This window comes from Lepisma saccharinum, chromosome 26 (assembly GCF_977018435.1).
Source record: "Lepisma saccharinum chromosome 26, izLepSacc3.1, whole genome shotgun sequence".
NCBI lineage: Eukaryota > Metazoa > Arthropoda > Insecta > Zygentoma > Lepismatidae > Lepisma > Lepisma saccharinum.
The window spans coordinates 2,406,784-2,432,086 of NC_139254.1; the positions used below are offsets into that span (position 1 = coordinate 2,406,784).

The window sequence follows — 25,303 nt, forward strand, 5'->3', positions numbered from 1 at the left end:
TTGTTTGTTTTCCGTATTTGACCGAAGACCTCTGGCAAACAAATTGTTGTGTACCATTCAGAGTTGACCGTTCTACGTTCCTCTAAAGGCACAGTTGCCACATGACCAGTTTTCCCGAAAAAACAGGCGACCATTTGTTTCGATGTGCTTCGAGCGCGAACAACTTTTGTTGGATTGGGTTCATCTTGAAACACCCACACAGTCGACTGCTGTTTACGTTCCGGCTCAGATGCATATATCCATGATTCGTCACCTGTTACAATCTTATATACGTTTTTTGAAGCACCACGATTGTATTTATTGAGCATTTGTTTGCACCAATTGACGCGAGCGTCTTTTTGAGTTCTTGTGAAATTGTGTGGGATCCAACAAGAACATACCTTTCTCACAGCTAAATGATCATGTAATATTTTATATATGCTGGTGGAACTAATGCCTATGGTTGCCTCAATCTCACAGTATGTCACATGACGATCTTGCAATATTAGGTTTTGCACAGCATCAATGTTTTCTTGAACAACAACTGATTTTGACGACCTTCGCGAATCTCGTCGGTGAGCGAATGGCGGCCACGATTAAATTCGTTATACCAGCGTTTCACAGTGGCAAAGGATGGGGCTTCATCGCCAAATGTGGAAGTAAGTTGATCGATGCACTCTTGTCTTGATAATCCACATCGAAAATCGTAAAAAATCATCGCACGAAAATGTTCACGAGTTAATTCCATTTTATTGTTGTCGCGCATTCTCCAAGGCAACATAAACAACACAAATCAAGCTATTGACAAAACATTTGAAGTACGTTATGGTCAATAATGCCAGACTATTCCGTGCAAACGTCAAATCGCGCCTAACTTCAATCAGTGTTGCCAAGGCTCAAAATATAAAACAATGTGAAAACAATCCACAAGAGATTCACGAGAAGCCCTTGCACCCGCAAAAGGTCACTGTATGGTATGGTTTATAGCATGGTGGCATCATCGGATCATTTTTTTTTTAACAAAACGAGGTAGGAGATGCGGTTACAGTGATTGGTACAGATTGATGTTAACATGTTTTGTGGCCAAATTTAGATGAAATTGATTTGGAGGACATGTGGTTCCAACAAGATGGTGCCACATGTCACACTGCTAATGCCACTATCGACGTATTGCAAGAACAGTTTGGTGAAAGGATAATTTCAAGAAACGCAACTGTTAGTTGGCCTCCAAGAAAATGTGATTTAACTCCTTTAGATTGCTTTTTGTGGGGTTATTTGAAATCTATAGTCTATGCAAACAGACCACGAACCCTTGATGCATTAAAATTGAACATCGAACTCTGCATTTGTGACATTAGGCCCGAGTTATTGCAAGGAGTCATCGAAAACTGGGTTCATCGAATTCACTCGTGTGCACGAAGTCAAGGTGGATACTTAAATGATGTGTTATTCAAAACATAATGTAATAAACTATGCTTCAAAATAATATAAAAAGTTTGGTTGTATCTGAAATAGTTTTTATTTTATTTAATTGTAAAATCATATTGTTCTTATTGGAAAACCCTATACAAGAGGTAGAACTTAAGATAGTGAGATTCGTAAATGCAACAGGGTCTACAAGAACAGTTGAAGATAGGTCAAGCACAAGTCTTATAAAGGACCTCACAGATGGTGCAGTGGTGACATCATCACCTTGTGATCGAGGGGTCCCGGGTTTGATACCCAGTGGAGACACATGGTGGTTCGGATCCCACCTTAAACTGTAGGTCCAGTCCCTATTAGCATATCTGCGCATCAAGAGGAAAACAATTCCAACAGTGAGGCTTATAAGTTCCACTAGCTCCCTGGCCGAACTTGCTGTCGATTGGTTGAATAGGTTTCCCCCTTATTCGGTACTTCACACTTCGTGAAGAATTCTACCATGGCATATTGATTGGCACTTTTGGGTAATAGCGTAGATGAGAACGAGTGGTGATATGAAATACACGAAGATAGACTCACAAAGAACACCCATGTGCAGGCCACGATTCGAACTCTGGACCTTTGGCATTGTAGCTCGATGTACTAATACCACTCATGGAGGCTGGCACCTTGGCATTTTGAAATATATCTTGGAGCCTTAAAGTTTTGACGTTTTTGCTAGGGTACTTACTTGAGTGCTGCAATGAGAAATTTTTACTTTGATTTTGATTTGATTTAGTTTATTTTACTTCGCGTTTTGTGCCTCTTGGCTAATTTGTGAAGATGGGGATGAGTGATGAAATGATGAAATTGATGAATGGACATTCACAAACAACCAAGCCCGACCGGGATTCAAAACCAGGACCCTTGGCATCGCAGTGCGGTGTGCTAACCACTCGGCCACAGGGTCGGGCGAGAATTTTTTACTAGAGCACCAAATAGCTCATATGGACATCACTAGCGTACGGAATTTGAGAGTATCTTTGCTTGAGCGAATAATGCTTGAACAGTACATGCGTGAAGCACAGTAGTTCACGTATATTATGTGGTAGTGTGCCCTCAAATATGGAAACACGCAGTGAAATTGAAACTTAAGTGAACATAGTCATTTTCTCCATGGTAAAATGTAGTTTCCTCTGTCTTACTTACACAGTGATATATGTAAGTGAAATAGATGATTATGGGCTGAAACTGCCAGTACAGATATTTTACATGCAATAATTGTCACATTAAAATTATATTCCATTGTAAACGCTCGAGCATGGCAGATTGAAACGAGTTTCAGGGAGCAAAAGTGTGCCTACCCTTCCGTACGTTTCACTGTAGATCTGTTACAGTTTGGTTGCATATAATTTCATTAACGGAATAATTGACAATATCTTTCCTTCCCACCAGCTGAGCCACCTGGAAACTGAAGAACTGAAAGTGACAACCTTCCTGGCCGTGAAAGTAGCCAGCGACCTGCAGAGAGCCACAAACATTACTCAGGACCTTCATGGGAGCGACGTGTTGGTGTCTGCCGAGCTGTTGAAAGAGCTGATGAACTACGAGACCGGTGAGAGTGGACTCAACCTCACGCACAGCCAGGATAAGGATTACATCAAGGTAATCTTGCAAATCATAGTTTCATTAGGTTAAGAAAGAAAAACATATTTTGAGTCGAGGTAAAGCAGAACTTTCTCCCTTGGAAGGCAGATATCTTTTTTAACTGCCATCTGTTCAGTTCATGTTTTGGAGATATGAAAGCTTTAAAGAAATGAGTGGTGAATTTCAGGTGGTTGCTGCAGTGGTCTAGTGCAACAGTTCTCAAACTTTCTTTCTCATTGTACCCCCTAGTCGTAACTAAATGTCTAATGTACCCCCACCATAGATTTTCTCCGATTGGTGGGTTTTGGGGAATTTTTTTGGCTGCCTGATTGGTGGGGCATTTTTGATATGTTCAAGGCATGTATAAGGTATGCCCAAATGAAAAGGAGACTAGTTATATCTAAAGAATATCATATTACAGAATATTTACATTACATAATATGTGAATTACAGTTAATGTGTAACATGATACCTACACATAACTGCCATTGATATTGATGCACTGATCCCACCGCATAGAAAAGGAGTGGATGGCTTCAGTGTAGAAACTCCTGGGTTGCCTACGGATACAGTTTTCCACGGTGTTCTGCACTTCCTTGTCACAGGTGAACCGTTGACCTTTGAGTGATTGTTTTAAAGGGCCGGAGATATGGGAGTCACAAGGGGAAATATCGGGGCTGTATGGAGGATGTGTGAGGACTTCCCATTGAAATGTTCCCAGTTGGTCGAGGGTCTTCTTGGCCACATGTGGCCTAGCGTTGTCCTGGAGCTCTCCACCTTCTGCGTCTCTGACAGATGCTTGGGCACCCATTGTGCACAAACTTTGCCATAATTCAGCTTCTTGTGGATTATGTGTTGAACAGTTTCCTTGCTTATCGACAGTTCAGCAGCAATTTCACGTGTGGCGAATGATGTGCCTGCATAACCTGACACAGTTTCTTGATGTCTGGTTGTGCACTTGAATCTTTCGGGCAGAGATTTGGCTCCAAATTTTGTCTATTATACAGATTTCGAACGAGTATTTTCTTCCAAAACATATGAAACAAAGATAAGAGTATCAGTGACAAATCAGCCTCATTTATCTGTTGAATGTTAAAGCTATGAAGTCTGGTCTACACACCTGCAGCAAAAATGTTGTCCTGTGGCTATTCTCGACATTTCTCTTCCGAGCTGACCGCGTACCCCCTTTAAGTCGTTAATATACCCCTGACGGTACACATACCACAGTTTGAGAGCCACTGGTCTAGTGGGTTTGGTGCCTAACTGCCACGTGGGAGACCCAGGTTTGATTCCTGGCGTAGGTGGAATTTTTTCCAGCAGTTTCCCTACTTGAAGTGGCTCTGTAGTTCACCCAGTCTCTAATAAATAGGTACCTGGGATAAAGCCAGCCAGATCGTGGTACTGATCACGTCACCTCCACAAATGGCCAAGATTGTGAATGTGGGGCTTCACCTCCACACACCCCACGGCATATTGCAATGTGCAGGAGTAGAGTTACCTTTCCCTATAGTTAGAATTATGAGTAGAATCCAGATTTGAAGGCACTAAAACTATACTTCAAATAGGACAAACATTTCCACAATAGTCATGTTATATGGCAACATTTGTGTATAAGCAGTTACGAAAAATGCATGTTTTATGTAGGTAATCATCACAGACATGTTAGGAAATATGGCAATAAATACATTTTTGTGAAATTTCCATGAATTTTCTTCCAATCTTAAGTATGATTGTGGCTCAGGTATATTCAATTAATTGAATTATTGTTAATTCCAGAACATGATTGAGACTGCAAGCACCATCCTGGACCCAAAGTACAAGCGGCATTGGGAGAAGGTGGAGGCCCTCACAGGGGAGACAACCGAAGATCTTATCCATGCGCTAGATGACTACATAACAACTTTGATTGAGAGCCAGGAAGATACATATACAAATCCATTCGAAATTGTTACAAGAAATTTGGGTAAGTAACTGACTACCATATAATTTGTGTACATTCTCTAAACGTCCCGCACCGTGGTCATCCGGTCTAAGGCATGATGCTTTGGACTCTGGCTGTGGGACGTACGTAGGTTCAAGTCTCCTGGGGGAAGCGTAACAACTTTTCTCCTGAGATTTCGGCTTGTGTATGAGAATGGTGGCCTCCCACCATCGCGAGGGAGCTACAAATGAGTAGCATAACCTGGTCAGGGAAAACCTGACACGCACCTTCTGGCTTTAGGTTAGTCCGTATACAACCCTTTATTGGACTTCTCAAGGGCATCTGAGGGTTAGTAGGACCAAGCCCCTGTGTGGTCTTTGGTGTAGGATTTGTTTTGTTATTTTACCCATATTGGTTTGGAATGAAAGATCATTAGTATCTCTTAGAGATTTTTTTCAGCTTCTGACGATATACAACAACTTTCTAAACAGACAATTCACCTGATATAACTTGTAGGCCGAAACCTATTAGTTATACCACCGTTTAAAACCCTGGTCTTTTGGTGATGCAGGAGAACACCTTTTCAGATGGGCTTAGAAATATTTGCCTTGGAATACAAGTACCCCAAAGCCACCCCGAAGAGCAGCCTTTCAGCAACGAGGAGTGTGTCCCACAGGCTTACAAAGCTGTCACCCTTTTGTACAGAAAATGTGTTTACATTTCTCTTAGGCAACCCTATAGTTGTTTATACATTCATAGTTACAGAACTTTTACGTTTTACAATTTTCTTTTAATTTAACAAAATTCCAAAATCTTTTAAATTATTTTTCAGTAAGAATTCAGTATAAAAAACCCTTTACATATGTGATATTAACAATAACGTCTTTTTAGAGAAAGAAATATAACATCTTTTAAAGAAAACAGAATTGAACACAGATTAATATAACACAGATGCAACGGTTAGCGCTTGAAAAAGCTGCAGTCGACTGGGGCGACATAAACCTACAACAACGACTGAACTTCGTCATGCTGGCCACATGTCACCTCGTAACAGGTTGGAGGTGGGAGTGAGGCTGGTAGTCGGTAGGTAGACCCAGGCCCTCAATGGGCTGTTGCCCCATGGGTAATTATTATTTGCATTTATATCTGTGTGTGATATTTGTACAGGGTGGAGCAGAGCAACTTGCTTATTTGAATTTGGCACCCTGAAGCGATGATTGCTCCGAGGAGGGTGGGGGTAGGCACATTCGAGAGGGCGGGGTGTAAAGTTGTAGCTCTGCTTGGTTTAGATAGCAGCATGGAGTGGACGAAGGTAAAGCGCGCGTTCGCTGTCGAGGCATACTTTTCTAACGGTCGCTCAATCATCGCCACGCAACGTGCATTCCGTACAAATTTCAATATTGCGCCCCGTGGTCGTGTTCCTGGCTGCAGTCAATTGTTTGATGGGTAAACAACTTCAGGGAAACTGGTGATGTGAAGAAAAACAAACCTGGGCTTCTACAAACAGCAAGGTCACCCCAAAACATTGACATCGTAAGGCATTCTGTTTTGCGATCCCCTCAGCGCTCTGCCCGCAAACATGCAGCTGCTGTTGGGATGTCTGCTCGTTCTGTGAGGCGAATCCTTCATGAAGAACTAAACTTTCATCCCTACAAATTGGCTGTGGTGCAGGAACTTAAGCCACGTGATTTTGTTGCTCGAGAAAATGCATGTGAGGCGCTTCTTGGCTTGCCTCATGACACACTTGTTTTCTTCAGTGATGAGGCTCACTTCCATCTTTCGGGATCTCTAAATAAGCAGAACATGCGCTATTGGAACCCTGATAACCCCAGACAACTTCATAAGCTTCTCCCCTACATTCACAACGTGTAACTGTTTTCGTGTGCACTATCGCAAGTTGGAATAATTAGTCCATGTTTTTTTTGAGGAACACAAACGGGGAGTTACGGTGACTTCTGACCATTATGTCCACATGATTCAGGAGTTTTTCCTGCCAACACTCAATGAGATGGATGTGGGAGATGTATGGTTCCAGCAGGACGGTGCCACTGCACACACAGCACGTGTGTCAATGACTATTTTGCGGCAACACTTCCCAGGATGCCTCATCTCCTTGAGGGGCGATCTGCGCTGGCCAGTACGGTCGCCTGATTTGAACCCGTGCGACTGTTTTTTTATGGGGCTATCTAAAATCACTTGCTTACACCAATCTTCCTAGGACCCTGGTGCACCAGAAGAACAACATTCGTCAAGCTGTCGACAACATACCCGTCGATATGCTGGAAAGAGTTGAACGAAACTTCCGAGTTCGATTAACGCAGTGTATTGAGAATAATGGATGCCATCTGCCTGATATCATCTTAAAAACTGTGTAAACATAAAATTTAATTGTTGTACTTGATGCTGTTCAGAGAATTAAATATATAGCTGCATTACTTTTTTTGTAATTGAATTTCTAAATAAGCAAGTTGCTCTGCCCCACCCTGTATTATACACAGATGCAAATATACATGAAATGAGAAGAAAAAGGAGTCAGAAGTGTAGAAAAATAAAAACAAAAGGAAAGAATAAACATACCACACAGAATGGAAATGTCTGTATTTCGTGCCCTGGCCACATACTTACTTTAGAAACAAAGATGGCATCATGCAGCTGAGTAGCCATATGATGGAAGGTGATAGACACAGGTGTTCGACAAAAAGTTCTGTCACCAAAATTTGACTCTTTTTCAGATGGTGTGTGGGTTCAATAATGTCAGAAATTATGATTGGGATTGGAGACTTATGGGTTGGCTACTAAGTGGCTAGGTTGAATCGAGGAGCTATGGTAGCATTGATAAGTGATGTATGACCTTTCCCAGCATTTATGAGAAGAGGTGTTGGTTAAGGGGGATAAGAAAGACAACTGTGAAACAGTCATTGGAGTTTGTATTGTGGCCGTTGATGTGGATGTAAACAGTGAAGTCAGAGTTTTGGGTTGAGAGACAGTCTGGCTACTCTGCAGATATGATGCCATCTTTGTTTTAAATGTTAACATGTCTCCAGGCCATGTGTGTATTTCTTATTAAATATTTTTATGCCAGTGTTGCCATCCAAGAACTATTTGTACCACTTTTTCAGAAAGATAAAGTACCCATTTTAAAGTCATTTATTAAATCATATTTTATAGCTTGTGTTACAATGTATTACTCACTACTCACTAAATAAATATTTTGTTTACAATCAACACATCAATGTCGGTAGATATATTTATGAAGATAGCCAGCACACACAGAAATGTTCTTGTTAGGTGTACACAAAAGTAGTTACTTGAAAAGTCATCAACACTAGTCCCCTCCCCATTTTCCTTGTTGGATGACACAGTGCTCAAAGTGAGGGAGGAAGGATAGTATCACAGTTTCATTAATTCAAAAATATTTTTGTCTAGTATAGAAAACTATAAAGTAGAGCATCATTCTAAATCCTTTCATGACAGTTATGGGTCTGGATGTGCTGTCGTCGGAGAGTTTGTTCGGGTATGAAACGGAAAAGGACTCATCTTCACTTGGCGAGCGAGTCGTTCTGCCAGACACATCAAACTTTCTGGAACCAGCTTTTGAAATCTCTGCTTCCAATGGGGAGGAAAGAAGCGGGAACTCAGGACCCACAATAGTATTTCCCAAATATAACAACTACCTGCTGGACAGGAACAAATTTGATCCCAACACAAAAGTCTTGGTGCCTCTGAAACTTCTGGGAATTCAACCCCTTGAGAAAGGTAAGCTCATCCATTCATGCATCTCTCTCTCTCTCTCTCTCTCTCTCTCTCTCTCTCTCTCTCTCTCTCTCTCTCTCTCTCTCTCTCTCTCTCTCTCTGTGTGTGTGTGTGTGTGTGAGGAAATAGCATATATCCATCAGGTAAAATCAAAGTTTCTGGTATTTTGTGCATCTACAGTGTATGTTAAACATGATTTGACTCGCTTACAACCAAATTCAGATCACTGATAGTGAAGAGGTTCTGAATGCACAATGAATGATTTTTACAGACTGAAGGCCTGTGTTGCTTGCCGCTTCAGTCTGAAAGCTGATTTACACTTTTGTGTGTGTATTGTGACCAAGGTGAAAAGTGTAGGAAATTTAGTAAAAAAAAAAAGCTGGAAAAGTCTGGGAAAATATATGGTTTTTTGCTTGCTAGGATTAGAGACTGAAGCAAGTACCTATCAAACAGTAAAAAACAACCTTCATCTAACAATTTTTTTCATTGCAGTAGTTTTACGTAAAAGTGTTTCTAATTTTATTTTCCTTCATTTATTTTGAAAAATGTTGAATCAACCTCATTCATTTGATTAGAATGCACAGTTTAAGACCTTATATACGAGGGCAAATCGAAAAGTTTTTGACCCATTTTTTTTTTCAACCGAAATTATAAACATGCAGGGAAATCAAAGTATAGGAATTGTTCTATGTACCTTGCACTATTTTTCCACATAGTCACCACAGCGGTTTGGGCATTTGTCCCATCCCAACACTAGTTTGGAGATGGCGCTGTTGTAGAATTCGGCCAGTTGGTCGTGGAACCACCGCTGGACAGCAGTCTTTGCTTCATCATTGTAAATGAACCTCTGTTCTGCCAGGATCTTTTTAAGTGGACCAAACATGTGGAAATCACTGGGGGCGAGGTCTGGCCTATACGGTGCATTTCCCTATGAATCTTGATGGGTGTTCCTACCTTGTTCCATGGAAAACTAATAACATTCGCTGCTCATACGACATGGACGTGTTGAGTACTACAGCCATCTTTGAAAACTGACAGCAGCGCCGTGCCACAGAGCAGCCGAGAGTTAACGCTGGATCGTTCCAAGAAAAACCTATTGCATTGAATATTTATATCTCGGCTTCTCAATGACACTAATATTTCTGCTGAAAAAAAATAGGGGCAAAGACTACTGGCCTAGACCAATACATCTAAATTGGCTGTACCCTAATTGTGAGACAGTATTTTTGCTAATGTAACATGTAATATGAACAGAACCTGTCACTTAAGTAGCCAACAATAGTGTGATCACCCGTACTTTATGCATCACTAGCATCAAGGCATAAGAAATAGGAAGTTAATGATTCTTCATGATTCTTGTTTTGTGCCTAATTTAAAGTAACATGTTTATTAAACAGGAGAGCTTTCAACAAAGCAGTCCTTCACAAAACGACGTGCCATATTCAGCTATGCTCAATACAGAACCATGGGGGAACTTCTGCCGATGCGGTACGACGATACGGTGAATAAACGCTGGGGGGTGGATCTGCAAGTGGGTTCTACCGTCATGACGGTGGCGGTGCTGACACCTGGCGGGAAACAGCTTCGAGGACAACTCTCAACACCAGTCCGCTTTCGTTTCTGGCTTCAGATGAAACCTCTCTCCCCACGGACGAACCCACAGTGCGTGCACTGGACAACCGCTCGAGGGTGCGTATCTTCACCAAAATCAATGCTTTCTGTTATGTTTTTTTATAGTTAGATAATAGTAATATGTATGTGTTTGAATTTTTGTTATTTTACATTGCTTTTCTGCCACTTCTGGCTAATTGCGACAATGTGAATGAGTTATGATTAGTTTAAATTGAGTAAGAACACTCACTAAGTACACCCAAAGCCCCAAATCTGGGGATGTTGGTGACGAAATTGAAAGTCAACAATTTAATGTGCTTGGCTACCAAGCTGGAAAAAGTAGTATGTAAATACATAGTAATAATATCAATTTTTCTCATATATAGGTTTGTGTGATAGTGCTAAAATTCAGATAAATTAAAATAGAACAATACAAAATTATTGTATACTGCCATCTTTCAAAAACATTACATCCTTGTTGCCTTTTATCTTTTGTAACTGGCATTACATTTCATTGTATTCTTAGTTCTTGAGGAGGATGTGTGTATGACACAGGGTGATTTAAAGTCACTGTATACATTTTAGTAATAACATGATGTGATACATTTCTTTTTCAGCTGATGTGGAACATTGGTAACAGTACGAGTAGAAATTATTGTTGTCCATGCCTGTTTGTATAGAGTCCATCCACCATGGCCCAAAACAGCCTCTCCAACATATAATCTCAGCAACTGTGTTTTCCATTGTTCCGATTGTGTGATGCTGATATTCACCTTGTACACCTTTGACTTGGGAAACTCCCAGCCAGCAAGAGTCCAAGGGAGTCAGGTTGGATGAGGAGGGACCCTCAACCGTGGCGGGGCCTAGTTTGCTGAATTTCCAAGTGAAGTCTGCATGCACCTGTTCATACGCCATTCCACAAAGATGACGAACAATGACTGGCCTTTTTTGTACCATTACATTCTTTCACATCACTTGCAAAAGAAATGTATTTCACCACTTCTAAAATTCACCGTGACTTTACAATCACCCTGTTTATCGAAATGTTGAGAAAATTGGCCACTAAAAAAAATAAAGTTCTTATTGATATTACTACATGGACCATTTGCAAAGATGTAAGTGTGGGGTTCTGATATAATTGTTTTAACTATTTTTAAGATTAGCATCAGTTAGTTGTATTATCTATTTGCTGTTTGCAGAGTGGGAGAGTGGTCACGCATCGGATGTCAAACCAGTGTGCCCGAGAACTGGGAGGAATCAAACACTGTACCTGTTCTCATAAACTGCACCTGTAACCACTTGTCTACTTTTGCTGTGTTAGTAGATGTGGTTGATATGAAGGTTTGTGAATTATAATTCTTAATTTATTTGATTAATTTTAACCTTTTCCCTTTCTCGTTTATTGTTTTTACTGACATGAATGTGATATAAAGTTATTACTTTTCTGGACAAAAGAATTGGGAGGGAATATTGAAGACAAAAAGTGAGAGGTAAAATTATATTTTTGCCTTTTGTGATCTTCACTTCCGTGAACTTTGATTTATACATAAATAATGTTTCTTTTGAGGTGTGAGGAGAAAGGGGGCCACTGGAGTTACCCACAGTTCTTATTTCTTGTGTGTGCATCATGTAACACATACATGCACACATGGGTGAAAAATGGAGCAAGGGCTCTGTATACTGCAAAATGGGGAGTACCATAAAGAACTTCAGATGGAGCTCCCCCTCCTCGTCGTTGTCGTCATCGCTGCCACCACCGGTGCTCCTATGCAATGAACTATAACTGAAATCATAAAGGTTGTGAATGACCAATATTGCATACTGCTTCCTTTGTTTCACTAATCAACCATTTGCTGATTATAATGTATTCCAAAACCACATTTAAGTTCATACAGTTTCAGTGTTTAAGTCCACTTTATGCACAGATAAACTAATTGAAGTGCGATCCGAACCACTATGTGTCTCCACCACTGTTGAACCTGGAACCCCCTGACAAGGTGACAACATTACCACTATCTCATCAGGGAGGCACAAGGTTATCAAGTGAAGTCTGTGATGCACTTCAATTCATCACCTCAATACAACTGTTAATGAATTTAAAAAAAAAAATTCAAACTAAGTTTCAAATTCTGAGAGAATAATGCTGTGCAAATTATATATCAGTACATAAAAAAAGATTACTCTCATAACCTCTAAATGTACTACATACACTCCTGATCACAGAAAGTGACACATTTTATAAAGTTGGGCAGTTGAATTTTGAATTTGAATTTAAAATTGTGGGTGCGTCAGCACTAAGGCTATTTAGCACTTATCACATTATACGGGGTCCAGCCCCTTATCGTTACACAGAACAACTCTAACGTTGCATAACTAAAATCATAAAATATTAAAATCTTCTGACTTTCGTTAAAAGCTGAGGCTGTAAAGGAGCATTCAGCACAAATAAGGACAAAACACAGGACAACACAAACAAAATTATACTGGCCAGGGTGTACTATGTGGAAGTGAGGTTAACTATTGGGTGCACTACGTGGAAGGAGCACCCCTTACACCCCAGTTGGGCAGTTGAAGTATATGTACACGCCTATTTAGAAAAAGTGGCACATCAACTGTCCAACCTTAAAAAATGTGCCACTGAACAGGAGCAGACAATAATTTTTTTTTTTTTTTCAGAGTGCACAGAACTTTGGAAATGATGCTCCTGTAACAGTTGTCCACATATAAGAAAATTATAAGGCCCTTGAGGAGAGGGTTGCCCTTATTTTGAAGAGTATTGCTGCTAACAAGCCAAATTTTACACAAAAACATAATTTATGTTCATTTTAGTTCAACATTTACCTCTACAGTTAAAATTGTGGGAATTTCTATGCATAGATCCATGATATTTGCATAATAATCTAATTATAATGAGAACCATTTTGTAAACTTTGTCTTTCATATTTTCAGTATGTTCCTGAACCAACAGCAGCTGAGAACGCAATTACCTATCTGGCCTTCTGCTTGTCCCTGCCTATGCTGTTTGTTGCTCTGCTTATACTCAGCCTCATAAGAGGTGTTGAAACCAACTCCAATTCCATACACAAGAATATGGTGCTCTGCATATTCGTTTCAGAATTTGTGTTTTTCCTCGCTCTAAAGATGCGAAAACTGCTGCTTCAACAAGAGGTAAGTAATGAAAAGATTAGAAATTTACTTTAATAATCTCTTGCAGAACGAGTAAGAAATGGAATATGCAAATATGTGTGGGTTGAAGATTTAATAGTGGCAACACTGCTGTATTTATGTCATGATGCCATGTTAGTTAGATGCTTAAACTACCTCCCTTCCAACATTAGATGCATGCGCAGTGACGAATAGAATAGATTATCTTTGGAACTGGCGGTCTAAAGTTGTGTAGTCAGAACCCAACTAATGTGAAAGTTATGGTGATTGCCGTGTACGACTGTGATTATGTTATGTTAATGCATACAATACCTCAAGGTCTGTGCACAGTATTACTGTTCATTTTTGGGACATAACCTGCAAGCTGCATTGTGACAGAAGAGGGAACACTTTCTGCTGAATCTTCCCGTCATTTTGCATGACAATGCTCGGGAGCATGTAGCTCAACCTGTGGGTGATTTGTTAGCTCGATGGGGCTGGTAGATGCTCTACCAGCCCTAGTAGCTTTGATTTGATCACTAAGTTTAAGTTTGTGAACTGTTCCAGAGATTCCAGAGATTCTCCATTCAAACCAGGCACTGCTACAAAAATACTACGACTTCCACATCGCTGGCAATGGGTTGTACACAATGCTGATGACTACATCAAAGGGCTGTAAAAGTTTCACAGAGGTCTCTTTTGCCCAACCCACGTGCAATAAAACAAAGGAGTAATGGATCAAGGCTCAAAATACCATTGACTTACAATGTGTTGAGTTGGTTCCATACACAAACCAGATATTATTCCTTGAATTGCAGTAGTTACCTGTGTACACAGGGTGAACCAAAAGTCGAAATACAAAGGAAAAATAAATATGTTGTGATACGAAACAATGTGTTCATATAATATGCTCTACGTGGTTACCATTAGTTTGCAATACGTTTCTCCCACTCTGATGAACATGCATTAGAAAACAACACATTAATAAATAAATAAATATGGAAACTTAAAAACAAGATTTTATTTTCCTATGTATTTGCGACTTTTGGTCCACCCTATATATTCTTCACAAACAATGATTTTTTTGTGAAATCACTAAAAACAGTTGAATAAAACATTACATAAATCTTTTTTGTAGGTCTTTAGCATTTGTTTCTAAAGCTGCAGAAAAAAAACATTATGTTAAAAGTAGCTTATGCTAGCAACCAAAGAAACCTCACTCCCTTGTCCTATGTTTTGTGACTGTCATCTAACATACGAACTGTATTGTGATTGTTTCTGGATTGGTTCTGATATGCTCTTAAATGTCCCAAAGAAGTTACGAAGTAAATGGAGCAGATATGACACATAATTGACAGTCATGAAAAAAATATTTCCCCCATAGATAAAGTATTTCAACGACTGTATGCCATAACAATTTTACACTTGAAATTATGATAATTTATCTGCCAAAACTTCATGGAGAAAGTCCCAAAATGCACAAAACCAGAATCATTGTCACTGCCATAGAAATGAACTATTATCTTCAATCACATTTATTAAAAATAAAAAAAATAGATACACCACACACAAGTTAAAAACTGAAACGAGTAAGCAAATAATATCTGTAGGGCTGAGCTGATACCAATGTTAATGTATTAGTATTGGAAAGTGTTGGTTGGAATTTATTTACCGATACTGGCTGATACTTTTCTGGTAATTTGGTCTTTCATGAGCTCTGCAAAAATGCCTCGCAACAATTTCAAGGAGTCTCTTTATCTTGGAAATAATACAAAATTCGAAGTTTCTTTTTATTTTCCACCAGTTTTGTGTGAAATAACTAAATTATGTGATAACATGACATGTAAATACAGAGAAACTAGTACTCACTTTATCTGCAAAACTGTTTTTTCTTCTTCGTTCTATTAATTTCAGTGGCCGCTGCCAATCCTTGTTGGAACTTGCTGTACTGTTGCTTGGCGTGCTTCTTTTGTTTGTAGTTCTCCGGGTGTCGCTAGGTGCGCTGTTGTTAACTGTGCGTCTGGGTCCATGTCGTCTGCTATTTCCGGGCGATAACTGAACAAACACAAACGGTACTTCCTCTCCCCCCTTAATAGCTCAGGTGTATACGATGCAGAGTGCGAATGCAAGGCACATTACATCGGCAGGTCCATCAGATCTGTCAATGAAAGAATCCAACAGCACCTAACAGATGCGAAAAAAGACCAACCCACTACTGGTCTTGCCAAACATATCAAATACAATAGCCATCAAATTCAAAAGGTTCAAGTCAAACACACTGCCCACATGCTCGTAGACACCAAAATCAAGGAAACGCATGCCATAATGCACTTCCTGCATGAGCTAAACATTGATAGCGGACAAGCACACCACACTTGGATTCCCCTCCTACAAAAGGTGTCGCCCAGAAATAGCAGACTGCACAAACCCAGATGCACAGTTTACAACAGTCCACCTAGCGGCAGCCGGAGAACTACAAACAAAAGATGCACGCCAAGCAACAGTACAGCAAGTTCCAACGAGGATGGTGGCAGCAGCCACTAAAATTAATAGAATGAAGAAGTAAAAACAGTTTCGCGGATAAAGTGAGTACTAGTTTCTCCGTATTTATATACTGCCGCGTCTCTCTTTTCTCAATTATGAATGACATGTAACTTAATATTCCGATGTAATTCTTGAATATTTTAAAGCAAAATTCTTGGTAAATTGATTCATATAATTAGAGAGGAATTACTCACCCACTAATATTAATCAATATTTTTCAACTTTCAATTATTACAAGTATCGGTGGGAATCGGTGAGAATATCGGCATCGGTTCAAACTGGTATGGATTCAGCCCTAAACATCTGCCACGTATAAGTTCAAAAAGGAAGAAGCCACGTTGAACACAAATTGACTGGAGAAAGAACTTCCCACCAAGTCTAAATTGTGAAACCACGCAGATGAAATTTTTGTATTGAAAATAAAGAGTTTTGAGCCCAGAAATAGTGTAATAATTGTTTTACTTTCTTTTTCTAGTTTCCGTGCAAGTTGGTGGCCATTATGCTGCATTATTTCTGGCTGAGTGGTTTCAGTTGGGTCCTGGTAGACTCTATCCATCTGTACCGCATGCTCACTGAGATGCGTGACATAAACCACGGCCAAATGAGGTTCTACTACACCGTCGGCTACGGACTTCCAGCTGTAGTTGTTGGTCTGTCAGTTGGAGTGCGAGCAGATCAGTATGGAAACTTTTACTTGTAAGTTCATGAATTATATGTGATCTACTTGGAATTCTGCAAAGAAAAAGAGTTGAAATTTGTGGTTAGAAGGTGGTAATGCAATAAATTTATATTAGTCGAGTTTGGAATACCTAAGAAGCTTGTTATTATGATCAAAGCAGTGGCGTGCCCAAGGGGGGTTAATGGGGGTTATAACCCCCCTTTGGTCCTACATTCCTACATTCCTAAAAAAAAAAAAAGGGCTGTCAAAGGGAGGAAAAGATGGCAAAATGAGGGCTGACTACTTAAAAAAAGTATGTGTAACCCCCTCCTTTCGAAAATCCTGGACACGCCACTGGATCAAAGTATGCAAAAATTAAAGAATTGAAAGTTGTGTTGGTATTTATATGATGGGTTATAACAGGGAGATGCATTATCTCCTTTGCTCTTTAATTTTGCCTTAGAATATGCTGTTACGATGGTAAAAGAAACTAATGAAGGGTTAGAATTAAACGGTCTGACTCAGTTTTTATCATATGCTGATGATGTAGAATTACTAGTAGATGATATAAATACAATTAAGAATAATGCTAAAATATTTTTAAAAGCTGCTAAAGAGATAGGTTTGGAAGTTAGCAAAGAGAAAACTAAATATATGCTTACAGGCCAAAATAAAGTGTTAGGTAACAATCTGAATTTAATTATTGATTACAACTCATTTGAATCAGTTTCCAAATTCAAGTAGTTTTCCCTTCATAAACTTTTATCTTTTCATAAAGTATCTAAAAAGCTAAAAGTTATACGAGGGTCACTATTTATATTTTGAGCCTTGGCAACACTGATTGAAGTTAGGCGCGATTTGACGTTTGCACGGAATCGTCTGGCATTACTGACCATAACGTACTTCAAATGTTTTGTCAATAACTTCATTTGTGTTGTTTATGTTACCTTGGAGATTGCGCGACAACAATAAAATGGAATAAACTCGTGAACATTTTCGTGCGATGATTTTTTACGATTTTCGACATGGATTATGAAGACAAGAGTGCATCGATCAACTTACTTCCACATTTGGCGATGAAGCCCCATCCTTTGCCACTGTGAAACGCTAGTATAACGAATTTAATCGTGGCCGCCATTCGCTCACTGACGAGATTCGTAAAGGTCGTCCAAAATCAGTTGTTGTTCAAGAAAACATTGATGCTGTGCAAAACCTAATACTGCAAGATTGTCATGTGACATACTGTGAGATTGAGGCAACCATAGGCATTAGTTCCATCAGCATATATAAAATATTACATGATCATTTAGCTGTGAGAAAGGTATGTTCTCGTTGGATCCCACACAATTTCACAAAAACTCAAAAAGACGCTCGCGTCAATTGGTGCAAACAAATGCTCAATAAATACAATCATGGTGCTTCAAAAGACGTATATAAGATTGTAACAGGTAACGAATCATGGATATATGCATATGAGCCGGAACGTAAACAGCAGTCGACTGTATGGGTATTTCAAGATGAACCCAATCCAACAAAAGTTGTTCGCCCTCGAAGCACATCGAAACAAATGGTCGCCTGTTTTTTCGGGAAAACTGGTCATGTGGCAACTGTGCCTTTAGAGGAACGTAGAACGGTCAACTCTGAATGGTACACAACAATTTGTTTGCCAGAGGTCTTCGGTCAGATACGGAAAACAAACAAACGCCGTCGGATCATTCTTCATCAAGACAATGCCAGCTGTCACACATCTCGTCTAACAACCGACTTTATGAACAGTCAAAAAATCGAATTGATGGGTCATCTGCCATACAGTCCTGATTTGGCACCCAATGACTTCTTCTTGTTCCCGAATGTCAAGAATAAATTACGTGGATAATGATTTTCGTCGGCGGAAGACGCCGTTGATGCGTTCAAAAACCATATTATGGAGGTGTCTCAAGAAGATTGGAAAAACTGCTTTGACAAATGGTTCGAACGAATGCAAAAGTGTATAAACCATAAAGGAGAATACTTCGAAAAACAATAAAGCAGTTTTCAATGCCAAATTCCTGTTTTTTCATTGTTAGGCTCAAAATATAAATAGTGACCCTCGTAATATACAAAACAGTAATTTTGCCTGTAGTATTATATAGATGCAAAACTTGGTCCCTTACATTGAAAGAGGAACATAAATTGAGGGTATTTGAAAATAGAATCCTTAGAAAAATATTTGAACCTAAAAGGGATGGGGAGACAAGTGAGTGGTGAGAACTGCATAATTTGTATTCATGTCCAGATATTATTAGAATAATTAACAGAGTTTACAGGATTCTTGTTGGGAAACCTGATGGTAAGAGACCAATAGGAAGGCCAAGACGAAGATGGAAGGATAACGTTGAGTTGCACCTAAATAAAATCAGTAGGGATGGATAAGATTGGATTGATGTTGCCCATGATAGGGACAGGTGGAAGGCTTGTGTTACTGCAGCCATAAACCTTCGGGTTTAAGAATGTGAGAGAGTTAGTTAGGTGACAATGCAGTATGTTTATGTGCCATGTCGTACAAGGTGCCACACCTTTTCGCTAGCTTTTCAATTGTGCTGTATCATCATTGGCTATTTCCTATTGGAAAATTGAGTAAGGGCACCACATGCATCTAGGCAATAGTAAGCATATAAATGTCTCCTGAATGCCCTAGAAGTGATTCTAAATGTACAGTTTCAGTATAACTTTGTCATTGTTGCACTGGTTTTCAAAGTATCATGATTGACTGCAAACATGTATCAGTTTTCATTAATGTAAAAAGAATATATGCAATTACGAAGAAGTAATTTGTTTCCCTTCATTGATACTTTTTCTTTTTTGAGACAGGAATTTGTTGTAAGTATCCTGCGAGACCAAAACAGGCCTGCTCATTAAAGACCTATCTGGTATATTAACACATTCACACCCAGCTCTGGGAGGGACATTTAAACTGCCAGCCCAGGCATTTTCTGAATCCAAACTTACCTCAAAAAAATGTTGTTGCCATTATAAATGTTTGACTTTTTCAAAATGGCACCTTGGGTGCTGCAAATGGCACTTTTCGTTGAATTTTTCAGTCTGGCAAATAGGAACTTCCTCGAGTGTTCCTGCTGGTGACCCCCCCCCCCCCTTGGTCCTCCAATGATCCGAAAGTGTTTGGCCTCCTGGAGCCCTTGGTAATTTGGCACCCCTGATATGCTCTCGGGTACCACATTGGACCTCCCCCAAAGTCAAGTGGTGCACCCATTTTCATTCGCCAATCAACATGGGGGAGAAGATGTCAAAACACCTGAAAAAGTGACACCACAGCTAAACAACCTGTCATTTGTGGGTAAATACAAGCACATACGACCATGGTTGTTTATGGGGAGCCGGATTGTGTTAAGAGAATGTTGTGTCACAGAGGTATTTCCAGGTAAAAGTATAAGGATTATGTTTGTTACAAAGTTCTGGCTGCAGTAAAGTAGACCATTTCCTTTATATGTTCCTGTGTATTACTTTAATTTTGGACTGCTTTGCTATATGATTTCTGACTTTTTCCAGTTGCTGGCTTTCCATATACGAGTCCGTAGTGTGGAGCTTGATAGGACCTGTGTGCGTGGTTGTCCTGCTCAACCTTGGAGTTCTCCTTTTCTCCATTCGAGCTGCTTTCACTTTGAAGGATCATGTCATGGACTTTGGCAACCTAAGGTGAGATTTTTGCATCTCATTTGATACAGTTGCAGTAGTTGATATTCTAATATAGCGGTTCTCATTTTTTTTTTTTACAATTTAAATTCTTCCAACCTGGTCTATTTAATTCAGGTGTTTGTCATGGGTTAAATAGCACAATGTGTAACACTAGTCCACAGGGTTTTCATGACATATCCTTTGAGAACTGCTGTACTAATACAGCATGTAACAAAAGTCTGGGAACACTTTAAAAAATTTATTGTAGCCAAACGAGTAGCATTACAAAGTAACAAACTACATAATTTCAAAAAGTAAAGTTGTAAGTTTTTTTCTTATTGCAGGTGTTATGTGTAGTTCCATATATCGTCGCTAGGTGGTGTCATAATCAAGATGGCGCTTTCTGGAGCTGGTCCTTGTCTTTAGGATATAACTTTTGCACTAACTAGTCTGTACGGTTTCATGTTTGATTTTTTACGCAAAGCACTCCACACAGTCATTGTTCACATTTCCAACTCACGTGAAGCTCTTCGTTTAGATTTTCTCGGACTCCTTGTGAAAGTTTCTCTCACTCGCTCAATGTCATTTTCACTCACACCTAGCCGACCTTTTCTCTTCTTGACACACAAACACCCATTTCAACAAACTTTACGTGCCAATTATAGATTGCCTTCCTGGTTGATTCTGCTTTCCCGTACTTCATCCTAAATTTTCTTTGGACATCCGTTGCACTCTTTGGTTTGTCAAATTCTAGCACGCAGAAAGCCTTCTCAGCTCCAGAAAGTGCCATCTTGATTATGACACCACCTAGCGACGATATATGGAACTACACGTAAAACCTGCAATGAGAAAAACTTACAACTTTACTCTTTGAAATGATGTACTTTGTCACTTTGTAATGCTACTCGTTTGGCTACAATAATTTTTTTAAAGTGTTCCCAGACTTTTGTTACATGCTGTATATTAGTATTGAGAAGCAGTGTTTGAAACTCGACTTTGACACGTAAGTGTTTTGTTCTTAGTGCATGAAACCTAATCACTGAAGACTGAAGGGGCAAGTAACAGATTAATGTATCTCCACTGCTACTCCTTAGGAGCAAGGTGGAGTCATTAATCTCAAATTAACTGACTCTTTTTAAAAGTTGGGAGCTGCAGTGGTCTAGTCGGTAGGTGTGTCACGTGGGAGACCCGGGTTCAGTTCCCAGGGTGGGTGAGCTAAGGTTGGAATTTTTCCAGCCTTGTCCTGCAAAAGTGGCTCTGGGACTCACCCAACCTCAATTAATTGGCATATGGGGGTAAAAGCAGCAGGAGCATGGTGCTGATCACATCACCTCCAAAATGGCTGAGGTCGTTAGAATGTGTGGGGTCCTACTCCAACATCCCCCTATATAAGCCTCATGGCATGGTGGGAAGTGCACGGGGAACTTTGCCTACATTTGCTAGGCAATAGTATTCCTAAGAATAACAGTTGGGCTGAAAAGTTCGTAGGCTAACATAGTAAAAAATATTTTTTTTACAAAATTCGATTTTATTATTCAATATAGTTGCCTTCGAGGGTGATACAACGATTATAGCGGTCATACAATTTTTCGATGCCATTTTTATAGTACGATTTCTCTTTAGCCTCAAAATAGGCCTCTTTCCACGCTTTGGATTCGGTTCATCACGTGCAGTCCACTCGGCTGACTGTCGATTGGACTCTGGAGTGTAGTTATGGAGCCATGTTTCATCCATTGTAATATATCGACGGAAAAATTCGTGTTTATTATGGTTGAATATTGCTAAACATTGCTCCGAATCATCAAAACGTTGTTGCTTTTGATCGATTGTGAGCACGTGCGGCACCCATTTTGCACACAGCTTTCGCATGTTCAAATATTCATGCACAATATGTCCAACACGTTCCTTTGATATTTTTAAAGTCTCGGCTATCTCGATCAACTTCACTTCACGATCATTTAAAATTATTTTGTGGACTTTTTTGATGTTTTCGTCGGTATCAGCCTCTTTGGGGCATCCACTGCGTGCATCGTCTTTGATGCTCATTTTGCCTCGTTTAAATTTAGCAAACCACTTCTCAACGGTTGATTTTCCTGGTGCAGAGTCCGAATAATGTTTATCAAGCCAAGCCTTGGCTTCAACAGTATTTTTTTTCGCCAAAAAGCAATGCTTTATTAACACACGAAATTCTTTTTTATCCATTTTTTCACAATAACAAAAGCTGCTTCACTCACAATGCTATATCTCACGAACTAATTATCCGGCAGCTGTGAAATTTATACACGTATCTTTTGAAGGTTAGTACTAAGTAAAAATCACATGGATTTAATTCTAGTAACGCCATCTATGAGTCAGCCTACGAACTTTTCAGCCCAACCGTTACATTATTTCGTCTCACCTTTAAACTTGATAAATTGGAGTTATGCCCGTCTGATGCTCACCCGACAAATTGCAGTGCAATATTTTGGACAGCTTTCAGTTTTTATGATTTTTCAAGCCTTTGTATCAGTATTGATGAGAGTAGAGAAGGATATTGGTTCATATTGATATCGACTCGGTGATAGTTCTAAGCAGATTACTTAGGTCGATCACTGAGGCTAAACCGAAGGGCCAATCTCGTAATCTAATTTTATCTCTGTTTCCAGGACTCTGTTGTGGCTGGGTGTGGCATCTCTTCCTCTCCTCGGAATCACATGGGTGCTGGCTGTTCTGGCCGTGAGCGAGCAGCTACCGGTCCTTTACTACCTCCTCTCCCTGGCTGTGTTCGTCCAGGCCGTGTTTATTCTAGTCGGGTATTGCTGCATCAACCAAAGAGTGCGTCAGAATCTGTACGTCTCCATCCTCCGTTGTCTCGGGAAGAAAACTCCGTTAGACAACAACCTCGGGACTACCGGTACAACCACTGTTGCTTCGGTGAGTATAATCTTTCATTCTGTTGCAGTATTTAAATTACTGGTTGTTTGGTGCACTGTATCAGTGACTACCAATAAAGTTGTATCATCTCACTGTCATGGTTTAAGTTGCCGACCGATATAGTTATGTGTCAAGTCCACTCTTAAGTTTCCCACGACTGTGTAGTTTAGCCTAGCATAGTATGGCTGCATTTTATATTAAGGCAATGCTACAGTAGACACTGTATTTACAAAGTTAATATCCTTATTATAGTACATAACCTCCAGGGATCGATATACAGTGTTATTACAAATGATCTTTCCGATTACAAACTTGAATAACTCACGTTTAATAACACTCAGATACATGAAAGTTGTAACAATGGAAAGGGAAACTCAAAAAGTTTCAATGGTTGGTACAACTGTCGCGTAGGAAAGAAAATGGCTGCCAACGAAGACAGGAAGGTTTTTGTGTGCTGGATTTTTACGTCTGCCAGTCTGTTATCACTGTGGAACGTAATTTTAGAAGGAATTTTGGTGAAGATGTACCCAGTGGGCCCAGTATCTGTAAGTGGTATTCTGACTTTAAAGGAAGGGGATGCATCTGCAAGCAGCCATCCACCAGTAAGCGAGGCAACTGTGGAGCGTGTGAGAGAAAGTTTGGTACGAAGTCCACAGAAATCCACCACCACAGCTAGCAGAGAATTAGACGTCCCGCAACCAACTGTGCGGAAGATTTAACGCAAATGTTCCACCTGTCGGGCAAAGTGCACAAAAATAATGTCAGGATAGGTTCTAAAAATCCTAGAGGTTATGTGGAATATGGACGGGACTCCCCCAAGTTGAATGTTTTTTGCGCTATCAGCCATGAAAAGGTGTATGGCCCTTTCTTTTTTGACGAGAACACAATCACCAGGATTTCGTACCTACAAATGTTACGGACATGGCTTCTTCAACAACTGGAACAGGATATCGCAGGTTTAATTTTTCAACAGGATGGGGCACCACCCCATTTCCACTTCGATGTCAGACGTGAACTGAATGGGCATGCTGGCCTTGACTATAGTCAATGTTTGCGTTGGCCTCCACGTTCCCCCGACCTTACACCCTGTGACTTTTTTCTCTGGAGTTTTGTCAAACAAGTGTATCGGCCACCTTTACCACCTACCATCCAGGATCTTCGTGTTCACATCACAATGGCCATTGCATTAGTGGATCGTCCAATGTTACAACGTGTATGGCAGAAATTGGACTATAGGCTCGATGTGTGTTGTGTGACACAGGGAGCTCACATTGAGCACATGTAATGTGATGTTGTGAACCAAATGTAATACAAAACTTTTTGAGTTTCCCTTTCCATTGATACCACTTTCATGTATCTGAGTGTTATTAAACGTGAGTTATTAAAGTTTGTAATCGGAAAGATCATTTGTAATAACCCTGTATTGTTCGATTCCCGAGAATACTTAGGTTGAGGAAAAGTCCAAGAGGTTGAGTAGAAGCAAAATTAACTGTATTGGTAGTTCCTGAGAAAAAGGTGCTGGCTTCTGAATTATTCTTAGTTTCGTCTATCCCTGAAAATACTTATATTAACATTTGTAAATTAGAAACCAGAATATTAAATTACATTTTCTTCACTTCAGAGGTCAGCACTGGCTTACCACAGCAGCACGTTTGAAACTCCGAGGCGAAACATTGGAATTTCCACCTCCAGCACAACATCACGCTCTACATGCAAAACTAGCAGCAGCCCTTACAGGTACGTAATCATGACAAAATCATGAGGTGTTTTTTAAGTGTCAAAATTGTACACAATAGGTAGGTAGATAATATGTTTGAACAAGAACAGAGATTGCACCTCCGATCCACACACACACAAAAAAAAATAATAAGTCATAAGAAATCCAGGTGCTCAGTCCAAAACTGACTTAGCAGTGCATACTGTAACAACCTCGCCAGTGTACTAGAGTTTCAACTGTATGATGCAATTATAAGAGCGCTTGCTTTGCTACCATCCTTTATGTTGAACTCTTAAAAAATTTAATCATTGCGTGTTCAGTGAACAAAGTATATATATATATA

At 39.8% G+C, this 25,303-nt stretch overlaps 1 protein-coding gene across 3 annotated transcripts in view; it reads left to right on the top strand.

The window, feature by feature from the left end:
- stan (Protocadherin-like wing polarity protein stan) overlaps positions 1-25,303 on the top strand; it is a 501,606-nt gene that overhangs the window by 451,010 nt on the left and 25,293 nt on the right. For all 3 annotated transcript variants that reach the window (XM_083112512.1, XM_083112510.1, XM_083112511.1), the window contains 10 exons: positions 2,836-3,045; positions 4,804-4,990; positions 8,423-8,704; positions 10,099-10,390; positions 11,512-11,653; positions 13,262-13,480; positions 16,476-16,696; positions 20,205-20,351; positions 22,976-23,243; positions 24,865-24,980. In XM_083112512.1, coding sequence (XP_082968638.1) covers positions 2,836-3,045; positions 4,804-4,990; positions 8,423-8,704; positions 10,099-10,390; positions 11,512-11,653; positions 13,262-13,480; positions 16,476-16,696; positions 20,205-20,351; positions 22,976-23,243; positions 24,865-24,980 — 2,084 coding nt within the window. The remainder of the gene's footprint in view (positions 1-2,835; positions 3,046-4,803; positions 4,991-8,422; positions 8,705-10,098; positions 10,391-11,511; positions 11,654-13,261; positions 13,481-16,475; positions 16,697-20,204; positions 20,352-22,975; positions 23,244-24,864; positions 24,981-25,303) is intronic.